This window comes from Prinia subflava, chromosome 11 (genome assembly GCF_021018805.1).
Source record: "Prinia subflava isolate CZ2003 ecotype Zambia chromosome 11, Cam_Psub_1.2, whole genome shotgun sequence".
In the NCBI taxonomy this organism is placed as follows: Eukaryota; Metazoa; Chordata; class Aves; order Passeriformes; family Cisticolidae; genus Prinia; species Prinia subflava.
Genome location: NC_086257.1, coordinates 1,444,070 through 1,469,447, shown reverse-complemented (window position 1 = coordinate 1,469,447; position 25,378 = coordinate 1,444,070). Strand labels below are relative to the sequence as shown.

The window sequence follows — 25,378 nt, the reverse complement described above, 5'->3', positions numbered from 1 at the left end:
AGACAGTGGGCCTGAAGCTCTCTTGCAGTGGTGAGAAAACTCCCATTGCCTGAAGAGACTTTTCCTTGGGCACTGTTTACTCCTGAGACAGGGCCAACACAATCCAGATATAAAAGGAAAGAGTTCCTGAAAGCTTTTTCTCTAATCAGTACAGGGGGTCTGTGCCTCTGGGAGGTGACATCTGACGTGTCCCAAGGGACACTGCAAGGCTCCCTCCTCCCTGTGAGGGGTGGCTGTGCTGAAATCATCCTCTGTTACTCCTGGCGGTGCTAAGAAGGGAGAGCTCGAAAGGAAACGGGGCTGCTTGGAACTGTTTAATGTTCATTTCCTTCCTGGTATCAGTTTTGCTTGAGTCTAAACCCAGTTCTTGGATTTACATCTGAAAACTCTACAAAGTCTTTCTTGGGATATCCTAGGGACTGAGTCTGCATGCAGTGAAATGCCTGCATTCAAAGCCAAACAGCTTTTCCTTATCACAAAAAAAAAGGATGCAAAGTAGTGCTAGGGGTGAATTTCAGTCATTTAGCTAACTTTTTGTATATTGAAGGTGTTGAAAAACAGGTAAGGAAAGACATGACTGCTTGTTGAACAGCTGATACTGGTGGTTACACAGCTACAGTGCTTTGATTTAAAAAATCCAGGTAAATGGTTATGAAATGATCATCTCTTTTAATGACAGCATTGCAGGCAGCAAATCTACCTGCTGAAATGGAATTACAAGCTGCTCACAAATCTCAGAAAGTACAGAGCTGTACACTCATCAAAAAATACAGGAGGAGAATTTTGCTCTCCCTTTGGAAGTGTAAATTGAAATCTGGGGATATTTGTGTTGTTTTGCTTGTGCTGGTGTGTGTGTATGGCCTTTTCTGGATGTTTCTCACAACTGGTATCACCTAGATCGTATTATCCAGCAAATTGGCCAGAGTATCCCAAAGGAGCTGTTGGGCACCACGAGTCAAGTGCAGTTGTTGTCCCTTTGGTGCCAAATTTGAGAATTGTGTGAGGGCTTGGGTAGTGAGTTGTTCAGGAGATAAGGCTGGTGAGGTACCACAGGAGAATAATTTTATTTACAGCTACAACATCCTGCATGTTTCCAAGCAGGGCAGTTACAAGCTGCTCTCAGGTGCTGTTTGCAGCAGGTTACAGGTTTAATGGAACAGAAACCAACAATTTGTGTTGAAAACATACATTTTTATCACAAACCATGAACTATTTAACACCTCAGAGACATCTACCAACGCCAGATTTTGTATGCTCTAAGACAGAACAGATCCTTGCATATACAAAAACCACCAGTCACAGAGCTGCAATGTTATTATTAATGTAGAAATTCATACTGGAATTTAACAATCCACCTAGAGACAATACCAAGGGAAAAGATGAACTGAAAATTTCCTGGCATACTTTCTGATCTGAAAATAACAAACTACTCTTTAAAAATATGTGCTTGGGACTAAATAATTGATTGTTATTGCTTAGCAGTAAGTGCATCTATTGCTTTGATTTCATCCACTAATACAACCTCAGTAAAAGCCTCAATTCATGGCTTCTGCTTCTGTATTTTCAAACATTTGGTGTTGTTTAGGTTATTCGTACAATCATGGTTTAGGGATAAAAAAAAGAAATAACGTTGTGAAATAATGTTGTGACTACAAGGAAGCTTTTGTTAATATTGCAAAGAAAAAGTAAACCCACATCCCTGCAAGAAAAAGACGGCTTTGATCATCTGAAAAATCAAAAATATCCTTTTGGAACAGGTAGTGATATGCACAGAGTGTTCACTCACACAGACCCCTGTGTTGGCTACAAGTTTTTGACAGCTGGGCTGGCAGGGCTGTGGATTTGCTTCTGTGTGAAACTCCTCTGAAAGAAGGCCTTTCCACGTAGTTTGGGATTTGAAAAGTAATTCTTCACAAAATGGTGCTATTTCATGTTTTTCTTCCAATCTAGGATGAAAATGTTGTCTAAATATTGAGATTTTGCTCCAAGTTAATGAGGGAGAAGGTTGTTCCCTGTTTGTTTGTTCATAATTCTTCCTCCAGCTGCACTTCTGGGGCTTTCCAAGGCTTTTCTGTTTGGAGGAGACACCAGCTGTCCCTTCCTTCCCCAAGATGCTCCAGGGGAAAGATCCTGTGGAAGGTCCCCACCAAGCTTCCCTGCTGGGGTCACGGGGACAGCTGTGGGTAACACCACCCTGTCCCACTGCTGACAGGGCTGCAGGGTTCACTGATCCCTTCACTGCCTGCCCTGGCCCTTGTGGCTCCAGGATGCCCTCAGACCCACAGTGCTAGGAAGGGCTGGAATCACTCTTGTGTTCTCCCGATGCTCACTGACTGGCAGATTTCCAGAGACAAGGACTTTACCCAGATGAGTGCTGTGCATTCAGAGTTGCTTCCTCACTGAGTGTTGGGGAGGAAGTTATTTTTTGGTGCAGTAACTTTGTAAGCTGATAATGAAAAAGAAAAGTCCCTAAAATACTTATTTTCCTAAAATTCAGCTACAATTTGTTTGAAACATAACCAATACTTAAATTTTAGTAGAGCTTTACTTTGTAACTGCATAGCTTGTCATAATCTATTCAGGTTGGTATGGCAAAGCAATGTGAGACTTTTTGGAGGAGCATAATCCAAACCAGGGAGAGCAGGACCCTCTGCAAGCTGCTCCTTCCCTCCTGGAGAGCCTGTCTGCCTCCTCTCTTCACGGGCAGGTTGTTTCTTGGAGCTGTCCTACAGCACCACGCTCTGGATCTCTGTTTTGGGGTGGGTGGGCTTGGCTGGGCTTTGGCAGGAGGTCCTCAGAACCTGGGTTTTGTTGTTGCTTTTTTAACCTGGGCAAGGAGCTCACAGTGGGTTTGTTGCATCTCAGGAGAGCCACAAAGCACCTGTAAAACTGTCACACAAAGAGAACAGTAGGTTAGCAGGAGCTTCATTCATCTTAGGTTTTATAAGACAGGCTTTATCTCATGATCTTTGTATTAATTAAGTTCCTGGGATAGCTCTGGAACAACATGGGTGTGATAGTATTTTGTATTGGAGGTTGAAATGTTTTGTAGAAAAAAATATGTCCTTGTGCCAAGAGACTTTGACCTCAGCACAAGTAGTACAGAGGGGAGAGAGCCATAAGCAAAATTGTGGGGCAGGTTACAGACCTGAAACAGTTGTCCTGTTTTTATTGATTACAAACATGCCTGGCTTTGTGGCAATGCAGAGAATAGAAGGGACTAAATGCTCTGCAGCCTGCTTTAGGGTCTGCAGGGTCCTTTCACCTCCTGAGCTGACGAAAGCTCTGCTGTGGCACCGAGGCTCTGTGAGCTGGCAGTCCCTGGTGCTGGCCTGCATCAGGTGATGGAGATGTCCCACTGCTAAAGGTGTGGTGTGGATTGAACTGAGTACCAGTGAAACTGCTGCTGGCTGCTTTGGTTTGTGTTGGACCAGGGAAAAGGTGAAAACTTGGTTTAAGCTCTCAGAAGGGGTTGGTTCCATATCCGTAAATGGAGGGATATTTCAGTTGCATTGCAAAACATTCTGTGTATGTGAGAGCAGAGGGAATGTGCTAAGCATGAAGGTAAGAAAACTGCCTGCAGCTGAAAAAGTGGGTATTTTAGGTGGTGTGGACTGTGTCCATGGCCTCCTTAAAGCTGCAGGGTCAAACTCTTATAACTGATCCCTCTACACTAAACAGTCCAAAACAACTTCACTGGTAATTCTTTGTGCAACACAGCTGCTAGCAACAAGCTCTGACAACTCTTGTTATCAACAGCCAAGTGAAAAATCTTCCTGGTTTTTCATCAGCAGCCTTGCTTGCTGTAGAAAATGGCTTTTTAGAAGTTTTACACGAATTTTTCATCAGCTAAGGTTCTATTTTTTTCAGTGAGGCACTGCATTTTCTCAGGATTAAACACTTACTTTGTAATAATCATTAAGTTTTCATCAGCGTCTCACCACTGAGCACTGAAATATTAAGCAGCTTCAAAACTCTGGGGAGTACTGTCAAATTTTCTAGTTTTTGCTTTACGCCCTCCCCTCCTGGTCAAGCTCACATGGCTCTTCCCAGGTACCTTTCTGCAGCTGTTTAATCCCCAGTAAATTTCTGTAACAGCTTGAGGGTCTCTTCAGTCTGTTCAACCTTCACCTAGTCCTTGCCTGGATGCATTTCCTCCCTGTGAATCTTATTTTGTCTGGCCTGTTCTTGGATTTTACCCAGCCTGATTGGAGATTCCTGAGCATTTACCAAAGTAGGGGGGGAGCCTGGACATGGAATTGTTTTCAGAATAGCACAGAATTCGAGGGCAGTGTCAGCTGTGGGAGTTGTCAAGGCATCTCCTATGGATTTCCACAGCCTCAGGAATGCTCTGGTGTTGAATGTGGTTTTCTGATGACCAACACCTCCTGCTTTCACCTGCTGGGCACTTCTGGGGGCTGCAGCTTCCTCTGCTCTGAGGTTCTCTCCTGAGTGCAGAGAGACCCAGACTACTGACCTCTTACTCTGCACTGAGAATGGAACCCTGAGCACGACTGCTGCTAGAATACTAACTGAGCAATGGAAACCAAGTGGAATTTAAGAAAAATCCCAAACCAAAAACACCACAAAAGACCTCTGCAAACAGAATGAAGCATATATGGAGCACTAGTAGTAAAAGTTTATGGCGAACTTCAGGAGTCTGACATGGACAAACCCAGTTTAATTTGTGTCTAGCTGCTGCCTCTCAGCAAGCTATTTAGTAAAAAGATTAATTTAGAATTGTCTGTAGAAAACTCCTCTGCACAGTCTGTGTTGTTCTGGAGTGCTCTTTCCAGCCCATGCAGACGTTAAGATCAGCCTGTGATTTCTGAATTGCCTCCCTGGATTTAACCAGGGCTGGATGTGTTTGAAGTGGGTCAGAGTTACCCTTTGTGTGCTGGTGTGCTTGGGGCTTTTCCCCTGCTAGGGGAAGGCATCAGCTCTCCAGTGTTCCAGGTGGCTTCATGAGAGAGTTTATTCAAAAGTTAATAATAAAGGAGAAGGGAAAGAAGTGCTTTATCCCAGGGAAGATGTCAGGGAATTCTGCAGAAAGGGGCTGCACTGCCCTGAGCTGTTTGTGGCAGTGAGTGGAGCTGATGGATGCAGTGGAGATGATGGATGGTGTCAGGGAAACTTTCACTCCCTGGGAATTTCTCATGTCCCAGTAAAAACACCCACAGCTAATTTAAGCCAGACTTAAATCAATCTTTTACCATCATCATTTGTTTTCAAGAGAGAGTGAGAAATTCACTGTCTGTGCTTCCTAACAGCCTCCAAAACTCATTTCAAGTGGAAGATTTGCTGGACTCGGAGAAACAAATGATCCACCTGCTATAGTCCCAGCAGTGCAAAGATCGATGGAAAGTGCCTGAGCACGTGGGCTGGGGGAGCTGGACCTGGCTGAGGACTGGAAGAGCTCTGATGCTCTCTGTTTTTCTCTGTAGATCTCTGCTGATCTTCACTTTTACTCTCTGTCCCTGTGCAATGGTCTGCCCCAGCTCCTGCCTGCTGTGTGCTGTCCCTGCTCCAGCTCCTCTGGCAGTGCTTTCAGGCAGATCCTCACTGCTCATGGCTCCCACCAGCTCTTAGGAGGGGGCAGCAGGACCGAAGAGTGCCTGAAGGATTTGAGGGGGGTTAAAAGAATACATCAGGGAGGGGAGAGCTGGTGGTGTGAAGAGGAGGAGTTACTGTGGGCAGTGTGCTGTGCTAGGGCAGCCACAGCTCACATCCTTGCAAGGCTTCACGGATCTGAGTCACCTCAGAAAATTTCTGGTGCTCTCACTCGTGCCAGAACACAGATTTCTTCTCTTTCTGTCACACTGTGCAATGGAAAGGAAGGACCTATCATGTGCCATGTGCACATGTGGGGAGTTGGCCATCCGGCTTCCAAAGGCCCAGGTTTGTTGAATAGATTTGCTCCTTGGAGCCCTTTCCCAGAGCTTCCCTCTCGTGGATTTGAGTGATGTCCGTGATGCTCTCTTTATCTTCCCTCGGTACCTTTTCACTCCTTGCATACATTGAATCCAAACGTGTGAAGGAGAGCATTCCACTGACCTGTTTGTTCAGAAATACGTAGATGATGGGGTTGTAGACGGCGCTGCTCTTGGCGAGGATGGCCGGGACGATGCTGGCCGCGGGGGGGATGAGCCCGGGCTGCCCGAAGGTGGCCGTGAGTGCCACAGCGGCGTAGGGCAGCCAGCAGAGGAGGAAGCACAGCACCATCACCATCACCATCACCAGGGCGCGCTGCTCCCGGCCCCGGCCCGGGCCCCTGCGGATGCTGCTGCGCACCTGGGGGACAGAGGCACAGGTGAGGCACAGGTGAGGCACAGGGGAGGCACAGGGGAGGCACAGCACGGCTCAGAGCGGGGACAGAGGCATAGGTGAGGCACAGGTGAGGCACAGGGGAGGCACAGGGGAGGCACAGCACGGCTCGGAGCGGGGACAGCCCGGCAGCTCTGGGGTGGCGGCCGCTGCTCAGAGCAGCCAGGCAGGGATGGCTTTTGGGCTGCCTAAAAACAGCGAACAGACACAATGAAGGGAATAAAAAGCAGTTCTAGTTATTGAAGGGCCCTCAGATACCTTTAGGGCAGACAAAGCCCTCCAGGGCCTGTGGCTTTTGGACCTCCAGGTCCAAAAATGGACCAGGGGTCAGGGGTTTTCACACTTTTATAAGTTTGGTCCATTTGCATATCAGGGGTTAATGCTCCAATTACAGCTTCAGGTAATGAAGTCATTTACCCCAAGTTTACTCCCCCAACTCACTTTTGTTTTACATCTCTCGGGGCCTGAGGCAGTGAGGTGTCCTTGATTCCCAGGCCTGGAGAGGAATTGCTGTGTCTGACCAAAATGTGAGGACAACAGCTCACACTGTGTATGGAGTTTAGAGTTACACAGTAAAGAATTGCAGGATTACAAATATATGAAAAACATAAAAGTTGAAATCATAAGGCATCAGCAGGACCAGCAAAAGTGCTCTTAATCTACAACAGCCTTTTTCAGCTTACTCCAAATCCCAGCCCTGGCAGGAGAGATCCCCCAGCAGGGATGAAGTGCTCTGTACCCACAGGCACTGGGGCAATAACCACAGGGGGCTGAGAGAACTTCCTTCCCTGAATCCATGGAAAGAGGCAGCATTTGAATTAAAGTGATTTACAACAGGCTCCCCCTCTGGACTTTGGGCTCAAACATGCTTGAAAGTAAATCCCTCTGCATATATCCACTGCTGGCCTGTGCCTCACCCTTGTTTCCTGGTTTTCAGGGGTTTGAAAGCCAGGCCTTCCAGGGACTGCTTGTAATGCCTGCACTGAGCAGTGCTGCAGGAAGCACGAGGAACTGATTACAAGCAGTTTTATGGCGAATCCGTTGGGATGTGTTTGAGTGTTAGAAGTCACCTTGAGACTAATTAAAAACCCTAACCAAAACTGTTCAAAAAATAGAACATATCTGCTGAGGGAACTCAAATACCAAGTACTTTTTAAGTATCTTGTTAATGTGCAAATGAAGTCTTTTATGACACTTGTCTGTGATTTAAAAGGAAAAAAAAATGGTATTTGCCACTAGGAAAATAAAGTTGTTAATCAAAATATTTCCATTAGTGAAAAGTGAATATTTCACTCAGAGCCACCCACAGGCACCAGTAGCTCAGCTTTATTCACAGACATCTCAAACAGAAAGCTCACATTTATCTTCTTTCTTACACTGTATCTCAGGGAGCTGATAAGGATTTTGTGGGGCACATTCCCTGTGTGTGGAGTTTTTTAGTCTGGCACACCTTGGTATAAAACTTCACTTAGGCTGTGTGATGAAATCCAAACAGCTGGGCTGGGGTGGAAACAGGGATGGAGACAAGAGAGGGGCTGCATTTTGCATCACGTGCTCTTGGTTGCTGGGGCTCCTGATGAGAGGCACTGAAAGGCATCAGCACCAGCTGCCAGGGTTCTGCATCCCCACACAAATCCCTGTTTCTTTGTGCCTTCCTGAGGTCCTGCTGTCCAACCCCTTGTGCCAGGGAGCACCTGGGGCAGGTGGTGGCTGATGGCTTGCATGTGGAGCACCTCAAGGAAAACAAAAAGCTCTTTTTGGTTCTATTGATTTCTGTCCATTTCAGAAAAAGAAATGCAACAACCTCTTCCTTCAGGTGGGGTCAGAGGGGACAAAAGTTTTACTGATGCCTTCTAGATGGAAACCAGGCTGGTGTGAGGCCTGGGAGGAGGACTCTGGAGGGATTTCCCATTTAGTAACCTTGAGCAGGGCTGGGGTCACAGGGAGCTGTGTAATACCTGCTCTGCACATCTCTGCTCCCCCTGCTGCAGTGGGGCACGGAGCGGCAAGGGAGGAACAGCTGCTTTTGGCCACTGGGGCAGCTTAAAGCCAGCAGGGACTTCTGCTGCTGCATCTTCCACCTGGGCAATGCTCCCTTCGCAGGTAAACTCTACCAGTATCACTCTCGACTTCTGAAGTGTTTTATCCTTTCCTAAAAAAAATGAGAAAAGCTTGCAGCTTTCAGGCTGCTGATGCCAGGGAATGGCTTCACAAGTAAGCAAAGAAAGGTTTCAATTTCCTTGCCAGCAGGAGGAAATTATTATTTTCATCCTATGGGGCAAGAAAGTTTGAATATCCTCCCACTTCTGTTCCTCTCCTTGAAGTATTTTTGCTTTCAACCGCAAGGCTCCCCTGGTCAGTAAGGAAACCTTAGATATTCATATTTGGCACACATGCAGAAAACTTCTGCAAAACCCACCAAACCCAGCAACCTTGAACTGTTGCTGCTCCCCACCAGCAGATGGTGGCTTGGCCATGCCATGTAACTGTGGGCTGTGCCTGGCATCAGATTCCCCTTTGGAGATGGACAAAGCAAAGAGCTGTGTAAAAATGATGCTGATGAAAGCTGTGGGCTTTTAGTTTAGTTTTGTCTTGATAACTTCCAGCTAAGAGCACAAGTCTGGCCCATGCCTTTGGTTGCTGGCCCATGGAGACTGGAAAGTCACTTCAGGCTGTTCTGGCTCAGGGTAACAGCAGCAGTGCCACTGCAGAGTTTGGCACAGGGGTTCCCTGGCTGTGCCCTGACTGCTGTACACTGTCCTTTGCTTCTGCTTTGGTCAAAACCCCAAACTTCAATTCTGCTGTGCAAGAAATTTGTTTTAAAAACTCACTATTTCTGTAGGTTTTTGTACAGAAAACAGCCATAAAAAATGTGCTTTTATAAACTTTGTATTTTCTTCACTGGAAATCGAGTCTCTGTTTCTTCTAAAATGACCTTTTCAGTTTCCTAGAATTTATTTTGCCTCTGTATCACACCTTCTATATGTTGGATGAGTGGCCCAGTATACTGAGTTAGCAGGACTGAGGAACAGGAAGCCCTGGTCCCATCTTGCTCTTACAATGTTTTATTATCTTACTTCCCATGGGTGTTGATTTTTTATTGGCTAAGTTTCTTGGTGATTTCTCCTGCAGAGAAGCACCTCAAGGTGGTGATTCAGCCTGCAGAAGTGATTAATTTGCCTTGTTTAAAATTTTCCTGACCATAATTGGCATTGTACACAGCCATCCTCCCAGTGCAGGAGCAGCAATGCTCACAAATAGTGTTTGTGTGGTGTGGCACAGGAAGGCACAGGCAGGAGGATGTGGATGAGTGACTAATGCACCAGACAATAAAGACAGGTCTGAAGAGAGGTCACTGTGGACACAGCAAATCCCTGGCAGATATTGCTGACACTGTGCAGAAAGAACAGGGTCATCACTTTACTAGGAAAGTAAAACACATGTTTTCAGCACTGGGTGTGGAAAATGCTCAGTCACATCCAGAGCACAGCTGAGCCACCTGGGAGGTTTAGCCTTGAAGCTCCCACTGTGAAGAACTCCTCAGTCTCCAGGGTTTTATGAGAATCTCAGCTGAGTGAGTGACTGTGTTTGCTCCTGTCTGTTTGTGAAACCACCACACTATTTAGACCTTGGAGAATTGACAGCAACACTCATGGGGCTGAGAGGATGGTCCTTGAGAAACGATGGGATAAGGGAGATAAAGTGAAAAAACCCTCAACCAAACTGTGTGTGTGCTGCCTGAGCATGCCAGCTGAGCCCTCTGAGCAAAGCAGAGACAAAAGGGGCAGCACAGGCACTCCTGGGCTGTGCAGCAGCTGGGCCCCTTCAGGCATCACTGCCTGGCCATCAGAACGAGCCCAGAGCTGTGAAATCATATATACTCCCTTCTGCTATGTCCTGGAGAATTCATGGCTGGGGTTGTTTGAATGTGTACTGAGGAACCAGGCTGTACCCTAATGGAGATGCAATTAAAGTGCATAGCCTGTGCAGTGAAGGTCAATCTGATTTCTTCTGAAGAGGATGTGAGAATTCCTGGTGTCCCTGCCCATCAGCATATGCCCTGCTTCTAAGAATTGATAAACATAGGTAGCTAAATTGGATAGGTATGGATAAACATAGGTAGCTTCAGGGGAAATCCTCAACCCTTTGGGGTTGGAATTAGGTGATCATTAAGGTCCCTTCAAACCCAACACAATCCATTCTATGATTCCATGATTATTGAGAATTTCCTTGAAGTTCTGAAACAGTGGGCAGTCATTCAGTGCTGGTTTAACAGTTTCATGATCTGTCCTAATACTAATTAAAAACAATTTTTCTTGGAGAGGAAATAAATGGCTGACGCTCCCAATACAGAACTGTTGCAAGAACAAGCTAGATTTTATTTTTAAGGAAGTTTTTTCTATCCCTCCTAACATTCAAATCCTTGAGTTATGCTTAAAAGCCTCTAAGTAAAACCACAAAAGCCAGAAACTGGTTACCTGCATTCACAGTGAAGCACTGCCTTTCCCAGAAGTCCCATCCATTCAGTGCCTTGCCATGAAAAGGAGAGTGGGAAAGCAAGCTGCCAGCTCTGTTCCATGCCTGTTTTAATGCTTGTCTGTGAGAGGAGAGCTCTGCTCCTGACAGACCCGGGGCTTTTACCCCACAAAGCAGTGATGAAACAGCCTTGGGCTCAGCAGATCAGTCTGCAGGACAGCACAGGGGCAGATGGGGAAGAGCAAAGCTGGAGACTCAAAATGACATGAGGCAAAAAGCAGCTGCACTGCTGATTTGTCACTTGGAAATTTCTGCTTCCCACATTCCCAGCGTGCTGAACACCTGCACTAGATCTCGTAAACTGGCATACCATGAGGCTTAGCTTTATCAGTGATGACAAAATCTTAAATTCCTTTGTTTGAGTGAAAGACAAACCTTTTGTGCTGCCCTTTGTGCAACACCAACTAAGCCCTGTCCCCACTGGTTGGGGCCCAGGTTTTTCCTACACGAAGGCAGACAATTAGAAGCCCCTCTGACTTATATACATATATATATATTTATGTGTGTGTGTGTCTATTTATATATGTGTGTCTATTTGTGTATGTGTATGTGTATGTGTATGTGTATGTATATGTATTTATGTATTTATGTATATTTCTGCATGCTTTGGGGGGGATGGGGGAACGTGAGGTGGGGGTGATGTTTTGTAGAAGATGTGAAATGAAAAGGGTTTCTCAGTCCTCTGAAAGTCACAGAAAATGCAGCACCTTTTCTGCAGGGGCAGCAGAGCTTCCTGCTCTGCCTTGGCTGGCGCTGGGGGCTCTGCCAGCCCCAGCTGCACACCCAGCAAAGCTGAGCTGGCAGGAGAGAGTGGAGACGGAAACTGATTTCAAATAGTGGGCATTGGTTTCAAGGGCAAGCCCCCACAGTTATTCTCAAGGCTGGGAACCTTTCCTCAGGATTTCCAAGCCTGTCTGCGGGCTGTGGAGAGCCTTGCACCTTCCTTCCACAACCACAGCATTCCTGACTCTTGGTTTCTTGCCTGGGACTATGTGTATTTTTATGGATAATGGAACACCTTATGCATGGGAAGGAATAAAACATCTGTTAAAAATTGCTTTTGCCTCCAACTGCTGAATAATTTCAACCAGAATTCCATCCTTCTTTTGCAGAAGAGGTGCTGGGCTGAGGGAGCTGAGCCTCGAGTCTGGAGGTGCTCTGCTCTCCCTGCTGGAGGTGTCTGGGCTCCCCTGCACTGCCCCTGCCTACTCCTTGCCCAAGCAGAGACACAAGAGCAGAGATGTCTGTGACCTGCTGAGAGCTGCCCCCTCTCTTCTGAGGGCATGGGGAAGGCAGAGAGATCCTCAGCCACATCAGTACATTTGTATCACTCAAGCTTGACAACAGTCCACATAAATTATCATTTTTTCTAGTCAAACATTTTATTTCCCCCTGCCTTTTCCTTGTGCTGTTCTACCTTTTTCTGCCTCAGTTATTGACACAGAGTTTGGGTTGCCCTGAGCATCTCCTTGCTTTTGGAACGCTGTGGAGACCTCCCCCTCACCTGGCTGTGCTAGGGAAAGGGAACCAGATGACAAATGTGACCATTCCTGAGTGCAAAATGTGCTCCAAATCCCACTGATGCTCATGCCTCAGCTTCAAACCTAAATACAGGGCATGTTCATGTACCTAGATGAGTTTGGTTTGCACCAAAACATCCCAAGTTTGCCTGTCCATACAGAGAGGACACCCACTGGTTTGGTGGGTTCAAACAAAACTTCTGCCCCTCGGGCTGTGCTCCTGGTGCTGCCCAGCTCTGAGAGTGGGGTGAAGATTTTGCTTCTGCAAATCATCTTTTCTTTTCCTGTAAATGAAGCCTGTGGAAAATCTCCTGTGGTAAGTGAATTAACAAGAATGGTACTGCGGAAATTTGGCCAAAAGTACTCAAAGCTGGCTATAAGCAAAGGGAGGTAGTCTCAGGCTGGCAGGGGATCACACAGCCCGTGCAGGGACCATCCACTGCTGATGGCTCCCTGGAAGCTGCTGTTTCCAGTATTAACACACACCTCTGCCAAAGCTTATAGGGAGGTGAGAGAGAAGAAATCCATTTCCATCTGCTGTGCTGAGGTCTTTCACCTCTGCTGTGCTGATGGCTTTCACCTCTGCAGCAGCAATTTTTCTCATTTCTGAGAGGGCTTGGAAGGTGCTAGAGGGGTCAGTGAGGGCCCTGTGGTGTGTAGGGAGGAGCTCTCTGGCTCAGATACCCTTTGAAGTGCTCGCAGCATCCTCTCACACCCACCTCTGTCCTCTCAAGGGTGAAGCACTTGATTTAAGATCAAAATATAAATCTCAATTCTGTCCCTCACTTGCTGTTATAAACATAGAGGGCTGTAAGGAGAGGTCCTGTAATCACTGAAGGGGGTTGATTTTTAATTTCAAGCACCAGAATATTCAAATAATCCATCCTGGTTGTTTGCAAAGGTTGGGGCAGTGAGTTGGGCACGATGCAGCGCTGCTGGGGCTGGCTGGGCTGTAAGGGTGGCCTCACTCCTCAGCCTCTGAGGACAGCGCCCTGAGACACAGCCTGGGCACCTCCAGGCCTGGGGCTTCCTGTGCAGGGGTGTCCTTTGGAGCCAGGGATCTGCAGAGCCTGTGAGAATGGTTAATAAAACACCTCAGCACCGCTGATGTTCACTCTGGCTTGGTTCCCCTCCTTCTGCACCTTGCACTGACTCTTTGATCAGCCATGGCTGTGGTGAGAGGCTGCTCTTCCCCCTGGAGTGGAAGCCTCCTCAGGGTTATCTGTGACAGCGCCAGGAGCAGCCAGGGGAGGAGGGCAGGGGAGCTGGGCCTGCAGGACTCGGCTGCTCCCTGCTGTCCTGTGGGAGAACTCTGCCAGACTCGCTGCCCTCACTGCCTGTGCTCCGACACTGCCGGCGTCTGGGAGCACCTGCGGAAAAATATTTGTGCTACAGGAGCTGCTGTGTTTTCACCTGGAGAAATCCTCCACGTGTTCCTCAGGTAGGTGACTGCTGTTGGACAAACGCTGTGGCACACCCAGCACGGGGCATCTCCCCTGAGCTCCCGGGAGCCGCTGAGTTCAGGCACTGCCCCTCCTGAGGGAAATCCTGCAGGGAATCACATATCCCAGAGAGGGGCAAGGGCTGCCCCTTGCTCCAGAGCCAGCACTGGGGCCCTGGCCCTCCTTGCATATGTGCTGTGTACTCACGTGGGGCCTTAGGATCTTAGCTTTTATGCTTTTCATGTATTTGTAATCCTGCAATTCTTTACTGTGTAACTCTAAACGCCACACACAGTGTGAGCTACTGTCCTCACATTTTGGTCAGACATGACAATTCCTCTCCAGGCCTGGGAATCAAGGACACCTCACTGCCTCAGGCCTAAGAGATGTAAACAAAAGTGAGTTGGGGGGAGCAAACTTGGGGTAAATTACTTCATTACCTGAAGCTGTAATTGGAGCATTAACCCCTGATATGCAAATGGACCAAACTTATAAAAGTGTGAAAACCTCTGACCCCTGGTCCATTTTTGGGTGTAGCCCCTGGGGAGCTTTGTCTGCCCTGAATGTACCTGGAGGCCCTTCAATAAATATCACTGCTTTTTATTCCCTTGATTGTGTCAGTCCTCTGTTTTCAGGCAGCCCAAAAGGCATCGCACGGAGGTGTCAGACCTTCCACAGAAGGAATCCCTCCCGCAGCAGGGCCAGCCACGATCGTCTGCAATGGCAGAGCTCCTGCTGCCGACCGAGCGGGGGAATGCAGGAACAGCCCCGCCGCGCCTTCCCTGGGACTGACCTCAACAGAAGCCAGGAAAGCCAATTCCTGGTTATCCTGCGCGTGTGGATTGATCCAAGGTGATTTCCCTCTCCCCTCCTGACCTGCGCGTTCCTGCAGCTCCTCTGGGCTCAGCTGTCTCCGGCTGATTTTCTCTTCCCCGGTGTCTGAGGTGTTCCCGTGCCTGAGCTGTCCTGATTCCTGCCCTTGGGATGTGTCAGTGTCACCTGCCCAGCTCAGCTTCAGTTCATGGTGGCAATTCCCGCTGTCCCGTGCTGAAGGAGCAGTGTGACCACCCTTCCCCTCCCTGCCAGTGGAAGGGAATTGCTGGCAAACACCGCTGTTCTCCCCCAGCTCCTCCTGCCCATGCGGTTCAAAGCGCTTACCCCAGCACTAGAAACTGCTGCAGTTGCTAATTGACCTAATGAAATTAACGTGTAACACATCAAATGCCTCCTCGCTGCACCTTTTTCTTTTCTGTAACACCCGAGGGGGCAAGGGCTGGTGGAAACCATGCCAAGGTGCTGGCCTTTCCTGCCTGGCCTGTAGTTACTGCTCGAGGTAGATTTACCCTGATGTGACTCAACCCAGGGCAGGAGGCTGTGCAGAAAAGCAGAATACTGAGCCGTGCACTGATCTGCTTGGATGGACACTGGTCAGTAATTTGAAGGCAGGCCCTCAGATTCATTTGTCAAGGAGACAATGGAAGAGTAGGTGGTCTGTGAATTAAAGGGGAAAAAACCCAACCACACTGTAATACAGTGACACAAAGGCTGGAATTGATTATATTTGCATTGTGACAAGTCATGTGAGAGGACTCAGCCAAGCTTGTCAATGACTCTAACTAATGACTTTCTAACCCCTGTGCTCACAAAATGATTTATCTGTTTCCAGCAAGCATTTTTAAGGTTGCGTGTGCTAACTACAGCTATTCCAAAACCTGGTAGCAGAACGGTTGTCTCCTGCAGGATTCATGACTTTTGCCTGTGCGTTGCTTTCAGAGCTGGCTATTTCCAGCCAGAATCTGGCATGCAGATCATGTTTGACCAGGTGGATTGCTCAGGCAGGCCTTTACTGGGCACCTCTACACACCACACCTGGGGCTGTGCAAGGTGCAGAAACACAGGAAGGGCCAGGGAGAGCCCCTCATTCTTCAGGACATTCCTGACCTCAGGGTAAGCCCAGAGCTGGCCACCAAGTACAGGTACTAGAAGAATTCTAGACTAGACGAAATTCTAAACTACTGTTTCTTGGCAGCCCATTAATTGTTTGCATGGCCAAAGGTGTCTTTCAGAGTCCCCATGCACTGTTTTTGCTGGCTGGAGGGGTTTTGCAGAAGTTACAGACACGACTTTTCAAACCAGGCATTGGATGAGGATGAATCCAGCCTCCCTGCCCTGCCCAGATGCACGTCCCAAGGCTTTGCCCTGCTGCAGGCAGCACTGGAACAGGTTACCCCGACAGCCCCTGGCCCTGCCTGCCTGCCAGGCCCTCCCAGGCACCGAGCTCTGCAGAGGAAGAAGCAGCTCTGCTGTTCTGCCTCTCACAGCTGGCTCAGCCTGGCTGCCGGCTGCCTCCCAGGCTCTGCTGCATTTCTGTCATTTCCAAACCCTCACAAATTCTGTAATTCTCCCAGAGTGATTAAGCTGAGGGATTGCAGCTTCTCTGCTGTGGCATGCAGCATGGATCCTGTGACTCCTCTGGGGCTGCACACTCAGTGTGGGGGCTGCACACAAACCCAAGGCCATCCTAAAGCATCCCTGCTCTGCAGCAAGCCCCAGCTGGCAGATTCCTGCCTTTCAGGAACGGGACTGGACGTGGGGGCACAGCCACCTCCTGCCATGCCCTGGGCACCGTGGTGAAGCCAAGGAAGCAGAGATGCACCCTCACCCAGCTGTCTGCCAGGGCACACCTGCATTGTGCTCTCGCTTCCCCAGGACAGCAGCAGCCTTCTTTTTGCTTCTGCCTGGGCCCTGCACAGTCCTTCAGGGCTGTGAAACCTGTACCAAAGCAGAAAGCCTTCTCAGAAACAAGATAATTAAACTCAGTGTGATTGGAGTCCTAGACAGCCCTCATTTTCTAGTGGTGGTTTTCAGAATTCAGATTTACTGTCAACAGTGTGCTGTAATACTGCAACCCCAGCTCCCATGGTACTCATTTTAAATGGCTCAGAGCAAACCCTGCCCTCTGGCCACTGCCTGCCAGCCTCAAACAAGACATGAGAGGACAAACAGATCTGCTCTTAGTGGTGAAAATTTTCTTCAAGTTTAAGGAAACTGTAACCTTGAAGCAATGCAGTGGGAATGGGAGCCTGGACCGATTTCCAAGAGTTTAAGCACCCCTGTGTATCTCCCATGATGACAATCAGGTCGGAAAGCAGAGCATGAAAACACAAATGTCAAGCGAAAGGATACAATTTTTCATGCCTGGCTGAAACCAAACACCCTGATCTCCCAGCACAGTTTTACTCCTGTAAGTGGTGCAGATAATCTCAGTTACAGGCAGGAGCTGAGAGCACCATTAAAGGCTTACAGAGTGTTCCCTATAATTTAGGATCCACTAAAAGCACAAATGCATGTTGTTCAATTCCTTAAATATTAAGCTGGCATGTGGAGCTTATTTTGTTCATTTTTTCTCTCTCTCTTACACACACCAGGGATTTTGCTGCTTCTGCACCTTGCTGCCCTGGGAGATCCTGAGCAGCAGCACAAGCAGCTGGGAGCAGCCTGGGTCAGGAACAGGCACAGCACTGGGGATGGGAGAGGCTCTGAGGCTTCTGCTCTGCACCTCCCCTCTCTCCTGGCTTCCCAAATGAGCCCAGGTGCATCCACAGGACCATCCAGTCCTGACTTCCCCTCTTTGTGGAAAATCCCCCATTCCTGAAAGGATAACTTAGAGCCAGACAGAACAATTTTCATATTATTTTCCCATGTTTTGGGGTTTCTGCAGGACCAGAGAGCATAGGAAAGACAGCTCCTGACCTTTAGAGTTGTCATCCATCTGACAAGGAGGGTAACAGCCCCTGCCATCACTGTGGTCCCTGGTGGAGCAGTTCACCCATTGCTCACTGCATTCACAGAGGGCTCTGCTAAAGCTGCTGAGCTCTGCAGCTGTAACTCACCCTGGTTAATGTCTGCAGCTGTCCTGAAGACAGACGACTCTCCTGAGCCCAAATGTAACATTTTGTGTGATGGCTGCATCAGTGGGAAGAGCATTTGATGTAAAATGCACGGGTGCAGCTCGAGCAGAAATGAATGTTCTGCTGGCACTGGAGAGGGCAGAGCCAGGAGAGTCTGTCTGAGCTGTGGGGATCACTGTGACACAGCAGCACAGCCCTCGACAGGAAAGCAGGTCTGCTTGCTGCTTCTTGCCCCTTTGAGGAACTTTGGAGAGGAAGAGCCTCTCTGCTCCAGCCCCAGCTGCTGTGAGTACCCTGCAATAAGCAGCACCTCTAAAACAGTATTTTTAGCTTTAAAAGATGGAAAACACTGAAGACCTATGAAATCCAGCTCTTGCCTGCACTCAGGAGACTGGTCCATGGTGGTGCAGGAGAAGCAGCTGTTCACAGCAAAGGGTGACCAGAGAGGACTGAGCTGGCTTTTCTGGGGAATGAAAGGTATTTGTAACAAGACAATGGGCTGGGGGGTGTATGAGGATTAATTTAAACATCTCCACTGATTTAATTTGTTTTTGCCTGAAGTCCCTAAGCAATAATAAGCTTAAATTAAACGTTTACATCTGCAAATGTGGCTCACACAGTGATCTGTATCTGATTCCCTCTCACCCTTCAGGTGCTCGCTGCTCGAGGTGAGCCCAAGCCAGGTCTGGTAACGCTGATGGAGCTGGAGCCCAGCCTAGGGTGGGCTCCCAGGGTGCAGGGACCCAGTGTGGAGGTGTTTAGGGGGTGAATGATCCCTTTGTGCTGGGAGAGGCCCTGCCTGTCCACAGACTGGTCCCCAAGGAGGGGCTGCCATGCTCCCAGTATCTCTGTGCCATGAGCAGCCAGTGCTGGTCCATCACTCCCTGGGACTCGTGGCTTAGGGCAGGTGTTCTTCACAAAGCAGGAAAAACCTCTGCACGGACATTTCCTGCTGCCTGACAGTGCTGCCCTGGTGGTGTTTGGTACCAAATGTTCCACTGGGGTAGCAATATTTAAACCTAACATTCCTTATCTTGGCAAAAAAAAGCTCATGGTCATTTATGGACTGGCTTTGCTTTGTGTCCAGGGTTATCTGCTTCATGTCCAGGGTATGTCTCACAGTTTGTATTTGTAAAGTTACATCTTCCTTCTTTGACTGATCCCACCAGCACCTTGGTTATATGTGAATATTTTCTTAGCAGCCTTTTTTTGCAATGTTCACTTTTCTGCTTTCAGAAGTCAGAAATCACAGCTCCCACACTCTCCACTGACCATGCAGCAGCTGGACCTGCTGATGATGCTCACCTCTCCATTGCATTCCTGCAGATTTAAATCCTAGGACCAATCTCATCAAGGTAGGTACATCTTTCCCGGTTTTAAGCAGGGGTAATTTAAAGTATCTAGAATGCTCTGGCGAACTTCCCTCATCTGTGATGCTGTCATAGGTACCTCTGATGCCTTAGGATTTCAACTTTTATATTTTTCAAATCCTGTACTGCTTTAGGGTATTACTCTAAAGCTCCATAGGCTGTCAACTACTCTTCTGTTTTATTCAGACAAAATAATCGCTCTGGGCCTGAAATCCAAGGACTCCTCACTGTCTCAGGCACTGGAAAGTACAGACAAAAGTATAAACAAAAGTGATTTGAGGGGAAGCAAACTGGGGGTAAATTACTTCATTACCCGAATCTTTAATTGGAGCATTAACCCCTGATATGCAAATGGACCAAACTTAGAATTGTCTGAAAAACTCGTGACCAACGTCCACCTTGGGTGCAGCCTCTGGGAGGCTCTGAGTGCCCAAGGTGCATCTGTTGGAGGCCTTTAATAAACACCCACTTTATTCTCTGAATCTTGTCCAGCCCCTGTTCTAGGGAGCCGCCCCAAGGCATCACCTCCAGCTGTACAAACACATCTGAGTATGACTAAAGCCCTGGTAGACTGGAGCCTGTCACCAGGGCAGTCACAGGGGTGGCAGCACATCTGACAGCAGAGGAGTTCTAAAGGTGGGAAATGGGGATCCTCAGCTTCTGCCTGGTTTGGGGTCACAATCAAACAGTAGCTGAGGAATCAACTCACCTGTCTGACAGCACAGAGCAGTTTGCCATAGGAATAGACAATGATGGCAAAAGGGATTACAAGGCAGAAGATGAAAAGGCAGATGATGTAGGATGCATTGTTGGCATCCTTGGCATGCCAGTTCACAGAGCAGGTTATCCCTGGTCCTTCTGGCCCGTAGCTGCTCCAGCCAAAAAGCGGGGGAGCAGTCCAGAGCAAGGAGTATGTCCAGGACAGGATGATGCCTGTCCACGTTTTCCTGTAGCTCGTGGTGTCAGGCTCTGCTGTTCTGCTCATGGTGCAGTAACGCTCATACGAAAGCACAGCCAGGGAGACGAGCGAGATGATGCCTGCACCAAACCAGACACTTGGATCAGCAAAAAATTAATGGATTAAGGCTTTGCTGTGTCTCCCCCAAAAATATTTCAAGCTATGGATGAGACTGATGGCACTGACTTTGGAAACAAGGTGGGCAAGGACTGGGACTGGCAGTGTCCCCCTAAGAGCAAGAGGTGCTGAGACCTGACCCCACTCACCAAAAGCTGGGGGTGTTTAAACATGTGTCCAACCAAAGCCAGTCAGTTATAAATGTTCATAAGTAATTAGGCACATCTGTCTGAATGGATATGTGTGTGTTTGTGTGTGACCTGCAGCAAAATCCTGGCTTCTCCATCAGATTTGGTTCTAGCTGCACATGTAAAATTCGAGATTAATATCTGGATTTGCCCAAAGTGTGGAGCTGATCTGGTGCTCCTCTGCCAGCTCCGAAGTGCAGCCTTCTGAACCCTTCTTGGGGAAGTGCAGCCCCACAGGGTCTTCATAAAGATTTCATGCTCTGCATAGTGAAGAGCTGTAGATTAAACCCATGCCCTGAAGCCCCCTGTGCCCCCTCGGGGGGCAGGCAGCTCCTGAGCCTTTGCAGAGACAGTTATGGGTCTCCTGCAACTGGGATACTGCCAGCAGACACCAATGGGGCAACAAAACCACCAGAAGCAAATCAAAGGCTTCTTTTGCATGCAGAAATGCTGGAGGGGAGGTAATTTCTAAAGCTGATGTCAGAGTTTGCAATTTCCCTCCACACACACCTCCCAGCTGCACTGTGGAAGCAATGCCGGCAGGTACAAGGGGATGTTGCTGGCTGCTGACACACTCCTGCTGAACCTTCCTTGCCAAGGTTTTACATGCACAATTTTGGCTTGTTACCCTGAATAACTTCATGAGGGAAAGAGATGGCAGCAAACATCCAAACTGCAGCTGCTGCAAATATCTCTTCAGAATGTGCATAAGCAGTGTCAGTGTCTCCCAAGGGGCTGTGTGAAGCCTGCATGCCAGGCTGAACTTTGTTCCTGGGCTTGTTCAGGTCTGTACTGATGGGCAGAGGGATGCTCTGCTGGTAAAGTTTGTAGAGCTCTTCTGCAGCCTCTGGAAACACGCTGTGGAGCCTGAATGAGGACTCACACTTAACGCTGCCCGGGGGCTTCTGGGCTTTTTCCAGCACAGCAACCACAGAAGCCGGGAAGGTTCCCCCAGCCCTGTGCTCTTGGCGGGCCGAGTGTCCCCACGCACGGCCCGAGCTGCGGCGCGCCCGCCGCTCTCCGCCTGCGCCTCCGGCTGCTGGGTTATCCTGTCCTCTCACCGGGGCTGCTGGGGTTATCCCGTCCCATCCCCAGAGCTGCCGGTGTTATCCCATCCTTTCTTCTGGGAGCTCCCCGGGCTGTCCCGTCCTCTCCCCAGGGTGTCCCGTCCCATTTCCTCTCCGGAGCTGTCGAGGCTGTCCCGTCCCCTCCCCGCGCTGTCCCGTCCCCTCCCGTCCCCGGGCTGTCCCCCCCCGTCCCCTACCCGTCCCCTCGCCGGGCTGTCCCCTCCCGTCCCCGCGCTGTCCCGTCCCGTGCCCTCCCCGCGGGCACAGCCGTGCCCCCTCCCCGGGGTGCCGGCCCCGCGTCCCGCGGTGTCCGGGCCCCACTCACCGCAGAGGGCGGTGGCGAAGCCGTGCCAGGCGCAGGCGGGTCCCGGGGCGGCGGCGGCGCCCGCGGCCAGCCCGAGCGGGGTGCCCAGGGCGCAGCCCAGCAGGTCGCTGAGCGCGATGTTGAGCAGCAGCAGGTTGATGGGGGAGCGCAGCGCCGGAAAGCGCCAGAAGAGCAGCAGCACCAGCAGGTTGCTGCAGAAGCCCAGGCTGCCCACGGCGCCCAGGCACACGGTGGCCGCCAGCCTCCCCGCGGGGCTCAGGCAGCGCCCGGCCTCGTCCCGGCCAGCCCCGCAGGCGGCGGCAGCGCCGGGGGCCGCCATCCCCACGCTCCCAGCGCGGGCAGAGAGGAGCGGGCTCCGCGCTCCGCTGCCCCGCCCGGGCCGGCGGCGCCGCACCTGAGCGCGGGGGAGCGGCAGCGCCGGGCCCGGCACCCCCGGGGGGCTCTGGACACCCCCCGGGCTCGGGCCGGGCTGCGGAGCGAGGGGCGCAGCGGCAAAGCCGAGCGTGTCGGTGAAGCAGAAGCGCAGCGCTGGCTGCGTGCAGGCACCGCCTGAGCGATGTGTGAGTCTCAGCTCGGCCGGCAGAACTGCCAGAGTAAAGCTGTGAGGAGCACGGGCTGAGCCAGACTTTGCTAGAGGGCAGGAAAGGTGAAGCTTGAACTGCCAACCTGCTACAGAGCAAGGTATTTCTGATCAGTTAAAGTTCTGTAAAATCTAAGTTCTGGTCACATCCTACCCTTCAGTAAGGAGAGCACTCTCAAACATTTTAATGTTTTGATATGCTGACCTAGAGGGAAAAAAAACACCCCCATTGTTCTACTCAAAATGGAATTTTTCTCTGTGTTTGCAAATATAAAGTGAATTTGTCCAATTTCCTGCAGCTTGGTTGCTATGAGCAATTAGTACTGAACAGCAGAACGTGAAGCCTGATAACTCCTCTTTTTTTTCTTCTTCTTTTTTTTTTTTTTTTTTTTCTTTTTTTTCTTTTTCCCCCCTTTTTAATTGGTTGTATATTACAGGGAGAAGGCAGTTCAGAGTATTTCTACTTGTAATAACCTTCAAGTTGTTGTTTTTTTAAACCAGACCCCTGCGTTTTGGGAAAGCTGGCTGCTTCTCACCTTTCCTCAGGGCTGCTAAGGGGATGGACAGGGTCCAGCGTGATGCTTTTATTTATCAGCATTTCTGAAGATCATAAATGTAACTGTGTAAGTAGCACAAGAGGTCAGTCACCTGAAACTCTGCATTTAGATAAAAAATGAGGATGGGGAGCAGACCCTTCACTAACTCTGCCCTCCTCTGGACAAGCCCTTCAAAGTCTTATGGAGTGAGGGGTCCAGAACTGCAGCAGGATTTGAGGTTGTTTTTAATGCAATGAAGGTTGTGCCTGTCCAAGCTGTGGGCTGTCCATTTTTCCAAGAAAATGCTGTGGGAGGTTTCAGACTATTTACTGAAAATATGGTCAAAAAGTCGTTTTGATGATGCAAAATGGGTTTGATCTGACTATTTCATTTCACCGGGAAAATCGTATCACTGACTATATGTTGTGGCAAAAGGACTTGCCAACTCGTTTGGGGAAAAGGTGCTACAGTGCAGCACGTCTGTCTCCTTGATCATCTGGGAACTTGGCTGGAATTCACAGCTGCTGGTGAAACTGGTTTCTCCTCTGTAAAAAGGATAGGAATTGCCTAACCCAAATGTGGCATCTGAAGCGATTTAGTTACGTTTCCCTCAATTTTAGCAACGGCCACAAGATGGCACAGGGCCGCTCCGAGTCGGATGGGCACTGGATCCCTGCGGAAAAGGGTTTTCCAGGTTGCCTGGAGCAATGGGTTGGCCGAGTGGCTGGAAATCAGCACAGGATGCCCGTGAGACGCGGCCTGAGTGTGGGACAGCCAGACACAGGGCGACCCGTGTCCCCTGGGCACTGCCAGAGCGGCGCTGTGCCGGGGCTCTGGGAGGAACTCATCTCCACACGGACGCCTTGCAGGAGGCTCTCTGCTGGCGGCCCCTCTCCCGCAGGGCTGGGTGCGTCCCCTGCCCGGTGCTCTGCCCGTGTGCGGGCTGTGGCAGCGCCCGCTGCTCTGCCCGGCGCCTGCTGCCCTGGCAGCGCTGAGCGCAGCGCGGGGAGGCCGGGCCCGCGGGCCGGGGGCTGGGCTGGGGCCGAGGGCAGGGCTGGGGACGATCCGAGGGCAGGATGCCCAGGGGACGATGCCCAGGGGAGGACGCCCAGGGGACGATGCCCAGGGGAGGATGCCCAGGGCAGGATGCCTAGGGGACGATGCCCAGGGGAGGACTCCCAGGGCAGGATGCCCAGGGGACGATGCCCAGGGGAGGACGCCCAGGGCAGGATGCCCAGGGGACGATGCCCAGGGGAGGTGGCGTTCCCGTTGTTGGCCGCGGGAGTGGCAGCGCTGGACGCGCTGTCCGCAGGTGGAGCCGGTGCCGCAGCTTTGCTGCTGTGCCCCTCTGCCGGTTACCGAGTGTCCAGCCAGCATCCAAACACATCTCCCACGCAAATACCGTGGTAATGGCTGGAAAGGGGCAGGAAAGAGACACAGGTGATTCCCTCTGGTTCGCACCACTCCATGGGTTGTGCTGTGCTGTTAATCCCCTGTCCTGACGTGGAAATCCCACCAGCCACAGCCACCAACAGCGCTGAAGTCAACAGGTTTGTGGCAAATTATCTTTTCTCTCCTTCTAATGATAAGAGAAGTAATAATCCTCCTACAGGACTAATTACAGCCAGAGAAATTGTGATAATGAAAAGAACTCCCTTTGCTAGCATTTGAAAAGTTACAATTTACATGAACTAAGAGGCTTATGTGAATCATGATTATTATGTTGTACACGGCTCTCTCTGGTCCTATCTATTCTGATCTCAGTAAATCAGGATGTAATGAATCACAGAGGATTAAATGTTGCAGGACAAAGACAGGAAAATTCAGTAGAAGCAAAACTCTGGTTGGTTTTGACATAAAATAAACTTGGGTTACCTGTCACAAAGGATGTGACAGCTCTACTTCCCACTGCCAGCTCCTCTTGCTGCTCTCAGAAATGAGTGTAATTCTTGTTTCAAGTTTTGGGGTTGTGTTTTTTATTTCTTAAAGACTCTTTTTTTAAAAAACAAAGATCTTTATAAATCATCACATCCTTGTAGGGCTGTAAGCCCCAGAGTGTCTCAGAGATGTCCTTCCAGCCTGGATCAGGCTGCTGACACAGGGTGTCAGATCTCTGCAAAACACTGTTCTCGTGGTGTCTGTTAGTGCAGACCTGTGGTCTGTACTCCTCTCCAGCCTTTCAGCTTCCCCAGAAGACGGGGTGTGGTGGAACAGGTGAGCACAGCACTGTGGTCCTTGTGGAGACAGCAGACCTGAGTGGTACCATGGCCCTCCATGCCAGGGAAGGGATCTGGGGTGGAATGTGTGTCTCAGAGAACCTGGAAATTAAATATAATGTACATCAAACCATAAAAAATATTTTAAACCATAAAAAAGATCAAACCATTAAAAAGATTAGCACTGGGGGTAAATAGATGCCAAAAAGGTGAAGAAAAAGCAAAATCAATATATTTTTTGGGATGTTAACGTCAGTAATATCTGTGTCAAAGACAGTCTGGTACAGA

General features: G+C 49.6%; 1 protein-coding gene across 1 annotated transcript; it reads right to left on the bottom strand.

Moving 5' to 3' along the window:
• Positions 1 to 1,056: 1,056 nt before the first annotated feature.
• Positions 1,057 to 24,398, bottom strand: LOC134556291 (pinopsin-like). Its single transcript, XM_063408686.1, has 4 exons — positions 21,759 to 24,398; positions 19,813 to 20,141; positions 6,055 to 6,291; positions 1,057 to 2,889 (listed from the first exon to the last, which is right to left on the bottom strand). Exons 1-4 carry the CDS (start codon positions 22,075 to 22,077, stop codon positions 2,698 to 2,700), a joined length of 1,077 nt encoding a protein of 358 aa, XP_063264756.1. The 5' UTR covers positions 22,078 to 24,398; the 3' UTR covers positions 1,057 to 2,697.
• Positions 24,399 to 25,378: the final 980 nt, after the last annotated feature.